The following is an 8,744-nucleotide window of genomic DNA, read 5'->3' on the forward strand; positions in this document are numbered from 1 at the left end:
TTTGCCTTGAAAGAAATACCATTTTCCTCGACATTTAGTGACTTTAATGCATTGACATTTAATCAATCAATCAATCAATCAATCAAATTTTATTTGTATAGAACATTTCAGCAGCAAGGCATTTCAAGGTGCTTTACATAATTAAAAACAAAATAAAAACAGCATGACATTGAATAAACAGTAAGAAAGAGAAAGAGATTTTAAAAAAAGATAATAAAAAAAGATAAAAACATATTTTTGTTACGGTATTTAAGCGCCTGTCGTCGCCGGACTCCGCCGTCCGTTTAACACGGGTTTTATCCAGGCCCCGTCGCCTAACAGGACAAAAGTTGAGGTCAGACCTCTGTGCAGGCCAAGGTGTGTTAGAATCATGGCAACAAACCAACAAAAGGTAAATAACTTTTTTTTTCTTCTCAGACAGAGTAAGCTGTGTAATGTAGCTGGATGCAGATAATGTTAGCTAATATTTCACGCTAAGCTTGTCAGCTTGAATAGGTGTCAGATGAATAGGTGACTCATTTTTCAATCTATGTTCAGCGGTTTGTAGCATTGGTTGCATTTACTTGAGTAACTTGTTGGCAGGGCCAGTAGTTATAGGAGCATTTCTTCTCACACTACTTTTTAGCTTCTTCTTGAGTAATATTGTGAACTATTGCTATTCTTTCATTTGAAGAAATATACTGCAGAGATTGGAAACATTGGATTCTTAGATTTCTGCAACATATGAGCTCATGTTAAAACTAATCTGAGTGTAATTAACATTTTCTACATGTCACTGTTTACATCATTACTGTTTTTTCTTTGTATTAATAAACATGGTTATTTTTATTTTATTTGATAGGTTACATAGACATTTATTTGTGTATTTATTTTAAAAATAAAAGTCTGTACTGTGCCTCCCCCCGCCAATATAAGCCATTGCCTCCACCAACCCTTCACCTTCTATCCAAAAATTCTTGATATGCAGAAGTGCTGAGTTCCTTTACCAGAACTCGGCACTTTAGTGTATCAGGGGCCGAGCTGGGAAAACCAGCCCACACTGTTAACCTTTACACTTGACACAGTGCAGTACAACAGGTCCTGTTCTCCAATCAGATAACATGACGTCGCTGCTCTGGAGTCCAGGGCTTTATTCCACTTCAAGTTGAAGCAAGTGACAAAATGTTTGGATGCTAACGATTATCCTTCAAAACTCAATTCATGAAGGTTTCTATATTAGATTAAATTTGTCATTGAATAGCATTATAGCCATAGAATGAAGTTATTAGTGCAACTCTGTTTAGCATTTTGACAATCAATCAAGACATAGACAGAAGGGAAAAGTCTATTTGTCCTCGCCGTGATGCTCCTTTATGTTCTGTCAGGATCTTGGGTTATTTGAGTTTTTTGTAACTTAAAATTTGATCATCTGTTTATTTGCGTTTGGCTTTGGTTGTTCTGCTTTTTCTGTCTCCCTTGCTTTTATTTAGATTCTTCTTCAGCTGTTGTTTATTTGCTTATCGTTGGTCATTCCTTGTTACATTATTTGCCCGACTTCTGACTTCTCTCTCTCTTTCTTCAGTCTGTCTCTCTGGTCTCATCTCACAGCTCCTACTGTTGTCTCCCTCAAGTTCCTGTCCATTTTTTCTTCTCTCTCTCTCTCTCTCTCTCTCTCCCTCTCTCTCTCTCTCTCTCTCTCTTTTAAATTAAAAACATTAAACACATTCCAGTTGGTTGTTTGAGCATGGGATCGTTAAAATAGTGGCTCCCAAACCTGGTCCTCAAGTATCTCTATCCTCCATGTTGCTTCCAAGCTCCTGACTTAAAAGAACAGGCTTCTGCAGCCCATCATCTTTTCTGCTGCACTTCCATCCTCCCTTGAATTACAGCTTTCTTCCACCACAGCCATAAACACTACTGCCTTTTGTCTGGGAAAAAATGACTTTAACAAGAGTCCAAATGAGAAGTAAAATATTTTTTAAAAAGACAAAAGAATCTGTCAAGTCTACTTTTTCTTACAGTTCATTCTAGGTGTCTTTTATAGGTTCTTCCCACTAGATCTTGTTACAGCAGGTTCCTGTTTGTGGGTGTTTTCCAACAAAGTGATTGATTGAGCTGTAGATGTAAAGTTATGAACTGTTATCCATATTTTTGTGAAGCTCGGCACAGATGGTCTTGCCTTTTGCTAAGAAAATGGGATTGAACCTTTGATGTTAGATGACAGCTTTTATTCTTATGTAGGGCCCAACATCTCATTTTATTGTCCATGTTATTGAAAAACAACAAACAAAAAGAACAGAAGGCAACAGTGAGACGTTCAGCTGCTGCACCAAACCAGGACTGAGCCAAGAAAGTGCAATTGTTTTGGTCCTTTATTCTTCCTCAAAGATTTGGACCCTTGTTCTATACTTTGCGTCTCGGCTGTTGAGAACTGATTGCTTCCTGGAAGCGTGAACTGAGTTGAAGTTTGAAATTTTACCCAATCCCTAAAGTTTGCCTGCTACGAAGCTTACCAGAAAGTGCCTGCATTGTAAACAGCCATCCTCAATTAAAAAGAGAGAGAAGTACTGATCCGAATGAAGCGACTGTTAATAATAACATTTTTGGAAGTGTGGCCAACACGGACTGAACAGATTTGTTCACTTCCTCTGCTGTCATTGCTGAAACTACAGACAGACTTCAGTCCTACAACAGTGCAGAAAGTCATCATTCACAACTTGTTCTTCTGTTTGCTGATCGATCCGGTTAAAAAAAAATCCACTGAAGACTATCCAAGTCAAGGGGAGAAAACCCCGGCTGTGTTGAAAGCCATAATTTTTTTTTTGAGCAGAGTTGCTTAGGGAGGCAATGGCCAGGCTGATCCATCCTGCTCTCTGGCTGAAAAATGAGTTGAGTCGTTCAGAACAATCACGCATTAGTTTCACATTCAGAGGGGTAAGAAAATTCCTCAAGGTTGTTGGATGACATGAGGCTGAGAACAAAATGATACATTTTCTGTTATGCAATTTCGACAGTGAGAACCAATTTTTGGTGCAATTGCCCAACCAAGCTGAGCTCTTCAGCCAACATTTCTGGAACTGTGGAAGGCATCATCCTGCCTTGGTTCAATACCAAAGAATGACTGTAGACCTGCTGCATTACATCCTCAATCATCCAGGTCCTGGAGTGACTCCTGTTGGCCTGTCAGGGAAACATAGCAAGCACTTTTCAGGACAAGGTGGAAAGGCCTCTTCACTAAGAGGCCTAAGTGAAGAGACCTTTCAGTCACAAAAATATTTTGGTGATTGACTTGATACAGTGAGGTTGAAAAGCTTAGTGAAAGTATTTCTGTCACGCATCATGTTATATTCACTCCGAACATCTCAATAAGGTTTGATAAACAGCCAATTGCTTGTTTTTTGTCTCATGACTTCTCTGCAAAGTCTGAGCTGCAGTGACCTTTGTAATCTGAGCACGGTAAACAGCGACAAGCAGACGATCGGTTCTCCCTTTACTCTGAGCTCAACTCTCTGATTTTATATTTCAAAGGCTAAAATTATATCTACAGCTTTCATAACTCAATCCATGTACTTGACTCGTGAACAAGAAAATCGAAGTTGTGTTGTGTAATTTTGTGAATAAATTATGTCGAACTGTTAATATTAATATTAACACATTTTATTTTTAGGCTTCTTTCTTTGCACTCAAGGTCAGCTTCAATCAATGAACCTAAGAAGAGACATATCATTCAAAGACACTATAAAAATAAAAGAAAAAATGTTATTTTAGTGAAACAGTGCAGTTGGGATTAGAGGGCATAGAGAACAACAGAGTCTACAGACAATAAAGTTACTAAAAGACTTTGATAAGAAGTCAGGGAGCTTCTTCTCAAGGCCTTTATTCAGTGTTAACTCTGATCAAAGCAAGTGTGTTTGTTGTGTAGGTGTTTTGTGATGTGAGAGTGAAGATGGGTGGAGTCTCTGTTATCTGCAGCTATTTATGAGGTAGTGATTGACAGAATCGTCACAGTCAGTCATGGGTCTTTCTGGGAGCCAGATGTGGACATGGACGCTGTGGGTCATCTTTTGCGGGACATGGGTCGCCCCAATATCGGCCGAGCCGTAAGTTTATATGAACTTTTTGGAAGATTATTCGCTTTATTTGAAAGAGTGTGCATAAGACTGACATGACACTGTCAAAAACATGACATAACACATGTCATGAACATGAAGGAGTCTTTATGAATGTTTATTACTGTTGTCATAAAGTGTCATTCGGTAAATAATGACACTTTTAATGGAACTTTTAGAGCAACTTTGCATTAAAAGTGTCATTATTTACCGAATGACACTTCATGACAACTGTCATAAACATTCATTAAGACTCCTTCATATTCATGACATGTGCTATGTCATGTTTTTGACAGTGTCATGTCAGTCTTATGCACACCCCGTCAAATAAAGTGTTACTGAATATTCATAATTGATTGGGTTTGAATATAAATTGCAGGTATTCAGCAGTGAGATCATAGCTGTCTGTGTGGATCTGTCTGCAGACATTACATGGTGACCATGCCTGCCATTCTTGAAGCTGGAGCTCAGACCAAATTGTGTGCGAGTCTCATGGAGCCCAATGAGTCTCTGACCATGACTGTCACTCTGACTTCACAAGAACAGACTACAATCCTCCATGAGAAGACCTCCGGGGAGGAGTTTCTTGAATGCATCCAGTTCCAGGTCAACCTTCGAGAAACATTTTTTTGCTGTCTATGTACACACATAAAAACAAGCCATTCATTATTGTAAGTAGACTTCTTTTTTGACTAAAAAAGAAGGATGAGAAAAAAATATCTTGCTGTCACAGGTCCCTTCAGTGGAAAACGAAGAGGTGACAAAATTTGAAGTTGAGGTGCGAGGAAAGATATTTTACTCAAAAGAAGTGAGGAAAGTCCAGATCAAAGCCTACCAACCACTGACCTTCATCCAAACAGACAAACCCATCTACCTCCCTGGACAAACAGGTAACTGGAACATCTGGTTAATAGAAAACTGTTTCAATCAATGTTCTCTTTGGAAACCCACTGATGTTTGCATGTAATGCAGCAAAGTGGAAATCCTTCATCAAATAAACTCACATAGTTTCTTAAAACTTCTCCCAGTTCATTTCAGAGTGGTCTCAATGGATACAAAGTTCAGACTCGCCAATCAGATGGTAAGTGGATAAATTTAGTTCTCTAGAAAAAAAAAATCAATTTAGAGTCCAAAGAAATCAAAAGGTTAATCTGATTACTCCTCTGTGATCTGTGAAGTGGGAAACTTTGACTTTCAAACAAACAGCTTTAAGAGTCCAGGTGGAAAACATGGTGAGATGTCAAAACACTAACATGCTAAACACAAACTAACAATCATTTATCTGAAAAGTGAAAATCTGAGTACCTTCAGGTTGGCTTTTTTTTTCTTTTAGAACAAATCAAAAAGTTAGTTTGATTACTCTTTGAAACTTTGATCTTCAAAAATACAGGATGAGGAGTTCAGAGAAAACATTAAAAACTAAAAGGTTAAATGTAAACTGATAATCATTTATCTGAACCAGGTAGCAGTGAGTTCTGGTTAGCTAACACTGGAAACGGAGTGCTTTGAAAATGGACTTTTACTCTTGGAGCTTTTCCACATTTTCCTACGTTACTTTCACACACTTTATGGTATTTGTTAGCGTATGGAATAGACCAACACAAGCTAGTGTTGTTTTGTGAAAAATGAAGAAAAATGATGGATAGTTCTCAGAAGGTTTTTGAAGTTAAAATGCTAATGCTAACCTCAGAGGAGTTGAATGTATTCAACTCCTCTGAGGTTTGTGGGGTAATTGCAGCACATTTACATAATTTTCGAACTTAGGGACCATTATATTTCCACATTCTTTGTGAAACATATCAAACTCAAGCAGATGTAAAAATCATTTGATAATTTTGCCATAGTTATGCAATTGGATTTGGGACTTTGAGCCTCTGTAGTTCATGAATAGGCTAGAAGAAAACCTGTTCAAACTTGAATTGTTAATTTGCCTTCTATTCACTGCTTTGCTCCCAGAAGAATCTTCTTTGGAACGTCATGCAATAATAAAAATATTAATCATTTCAGGTTGTTACTCTAAACTACAAAATGAATAATCGTGGCACCACTGAGTAAAAATGAAATTTGTCATGTTAATCAGGTTTTTGTTCTTAAGTTTAACTCAGTCCCTTCTTTGTCCAACAGTACAAGATCATTGAACTTGAGGTAAGAAGAAGATACACAATCTTTTTTTGTCTTAAGCACAGAAACAGTTCAGCCTGTAAGTTGAGGGTTTTTTGCAACAGCTGGCTTTTTTTTTTTTCATTTGTGGCAACTATCCAGGGGCGCAGTTAGCAGGAAATAATTTTTCAGTTTCACTTTTAACCTTGTAAGTTCATCTCAGTGCACTTAAGAAGCACAGAGAAACTCAACATGAGTCCAATTTGAAGTTTTTACTGTTGAGGTGAGATGTGCAAATGACACATATGGTACAGCTCTCATTGTGATGTACTTGACTAAATAGGATCCAAACAACAACAGGATTGGACAGTGGCTCAATGAAACATCCAGCAGCAAAATACTGCAGCTCTCCTACAATTTAAACTCTGAAGCCCGTGAAGGAACCTACAGAGTCTCTGTGACAGTTCATACAAATAAGATCCAGCACTACTTCAGAGTGGAAAAGTACGGTATGTGAGGAATATTTTTTTCTTGATTGTTTTACACATAGTCTTTTCTCTTTATACCTTCTTGTTAACACGTACTGTTTTGGTGTTTAGTATTGCCTAAATTTTCCATAACCATGGATGCAAAAGACGAAGTCAGTATTGGGCAGGAAGAATTTGAAACTAAAGTCTGTTCAAAGTAAGTACAGGATATTTTCTAACAAATAAGCACCAGAATAAATCAGTTTAAGCAGTTCCTCTGGTGACTCTGGTCTGCTCTAATTTAACCAGGTATACATACGGACAGCCTGCGCCAGGAAGTGTTACAGTGAAGGTCTGCCGTCCTCTTCAGATTTATGGTTATGATATACCAATGCTTCACATAAATCCAGAAGACCATAAGATAACGCCTCCCTGTGAAACGATGACAAAACAGGTAGAGTGACACATGCTGAATGTGTGCTGGGACGAATCAGCAGTTTGTTTGATTCATTTATACAATCAGCATTAACAGGATTCAATCTTTTTCTATTATTGATTTAGAGCCCGTTTATTTCTTCACTAGGTTAGATGTGAAATTTGATCCATTTTTAAAATATAGACCAGCACACTTTTGTCCCTCAACCCAGCCAGAATTTCATGCCAAGTTTGAGCAGTCTAACGTTCAATCAATATCCAAATTTAGCAAAAGGCAAAAAGAGAGAGAGAAAAAGAACATATTTATGACTGAGATGAATTGTTCTTTTTTTTTTTCTCAGATTGGAGTTGTCAGATGTAGATGTACTTTTGTTTAGCCATTCAGCACCCTTGTTATAGAGCTTACTGGTTACTAAGGGGTAAATCCAAGTGGTGGCTAGCTGAACTAACTGCAAGTTAGAGAAAGCCATGTTAATTTGTGACATTAGTGATATTAGCTTGGCTTAAAGTTTCTGTCATGTAGCGATGGAGTGAAACAGGGTGTGCAATGCAGTCTGTTATTTTAAGGAGCTCGTTTCAAAGAAATGTGAAAGTCTAAAATGATGGTTTCAACTTTTTGTCTGTTTGGTGGGTCACCATTATTTTTTGCAATTTGGCTTTTCAGGTGGACAAAACAGGCTGCGCTATGTTTGAATTTAACATGTCAAGTTTCACCAAAATTGACAATAAGATATTATATGATAGACTTGATGTAAGTGCCACTATGGAAGAGGAAGGAACAGGTAAGTCTTGTTTACATGCTTTATGTTTCTTTTGTTAAAGCGGACTTTTTCACATTGACCCACGCAGCGATAAGATGGCTGTCATGACATGGAATATGTTTTTACATTCAGGTATTTCTCACTCACAAATGAAGAGTATAGCAATTTCATATGTAATTGGAAAGCTGGCTTTTGTTGATCCTCCCAAGATTTATGACCAAGGCTCAAATTTGGAAGGAAAGGTAAGAATGATAAAGAGTTATCAAAAAGTATTTGTCCCCTTACACATTTTTTGCTTTTTTGTTACACTTTTGCTTTAGATCATCAAACAAATGTTAATATCAGACAAGGATAACCTGAACAAGGACAGAATATAATTTTAACATTATAGTTTAATTTATGTTATGAGAAAACAACCTGGTTCTGTGTTAAAAAAACTGATCACCCCGCTTCTTAAATCAATAACTATTGGTAAACAGTTTTTGAACAGCATGTTCAATTTTTCCAGCTCCATAAAGGAATAATCACTGCTTCACTTGTAAAACTTGAAAATAATCTAAAAAGACACTGTCTGACAAGATGAAGCAACCAATCATGTCTTGGTGTAATGTAGTTCAAAAACAGATCAAATCAATGACATGTTTCACTTTTAAAAAGTTGCACAGCAATTTTTTAAAATTGCTGTGTTTTTTGTTCTTTAACTGTAGCATCAATTAGCAAAAGTTTGGTGCAACTGCATATTTGTCAAACTCACTATACAAGATAGTTCTCAGTGCTACGCTGGTACAAACGTTAAAATTTCGCGCAGGCATACAACGGTGGAGGGCAAAAAGACTAACCTTTTACATGTCATCCATAGCCGCGTTAACTCAGTGAAACTTAAAAATGTAGGT

The 8,744-nt window shown here is 37.3% G+C and overlaps 1 protein-coding gene across 2 annotated transcripts in view; it reads left to right on the top strand.

Moving 5' to 3' along the window:
* The first annotated feature begins 3,903 nt into the window (after window positions 1-3,903).
* LOC106937261 (alpha-2-macroglobulin-like) overlaps window positions 3,904-8,744 on the top strand; it is a 28,567-nt gene continuing 23,726 nt past the window's right edge. For both annotated transcript variants that reach the window (XM_015018675.1, XM_015018674.1), the window contains exons 1-11: window positions 3,904-3,922; window positions 3,984-4,079; window positions 4,514-4,694; window positions 4,822-4,978; window positions 5,117-5,169; window positions 6,213-6,233; window positions 6,532-6,697; window positions 6,788-6,872; window positions 6,965-7,109; window positions 7,755-7,872; window positions 7,984-8,093. In XM_015018675.1, coding sequence (XP_014874161.1) covers window positions 3,994-4,079; window positions 4,514-4,694; window positions 4,822-4,978; window positions 5,117-5,169; window positions 6,213-6,233; window positions 6,532-6,697; window positions 6,788-6,872; window positions 6,965-7,109; window positions 7,755-7,872; window positions 7,984-8,093 — 1,122 coding nt within the window. In that variant the 5' untranslated portion in view covers window positions 3,904-3,922; window positions 3,984-3,993. The remainder of the gene's footprint in view (window positions 3,923-3,983; window positions 4,080-4,513; window positions 4,695-4,821; window positions 4,979-5,116; window positions 5,170-6,212; window positions 6,234-6,531; window positions 6,698-6,787; window positions 6,873-6,964; window positions 7,110-7,754; window positions 7,873-7,983; window positions 8,094-8,744) is intronic.

The sequence above is a fragment of the Poecilia latipinna genome, unplaced genomic scaffold, assembly GCF_001443285.1.
Source record: "Poecilia latipinna isolate Pla-1442-1.1 unplaced genomic scaffold, P_latipinna-1.0 Scaffold2306, whole genome shotgun sequence".
Classification (NCBI taxonomy): domain Eukaryota; kingdom Metazoa; phylum Chordata; class Actinopteri; order Cyprinodontiformes; family Poeciliidae; genus Poecilia; species Poecilia latipinna.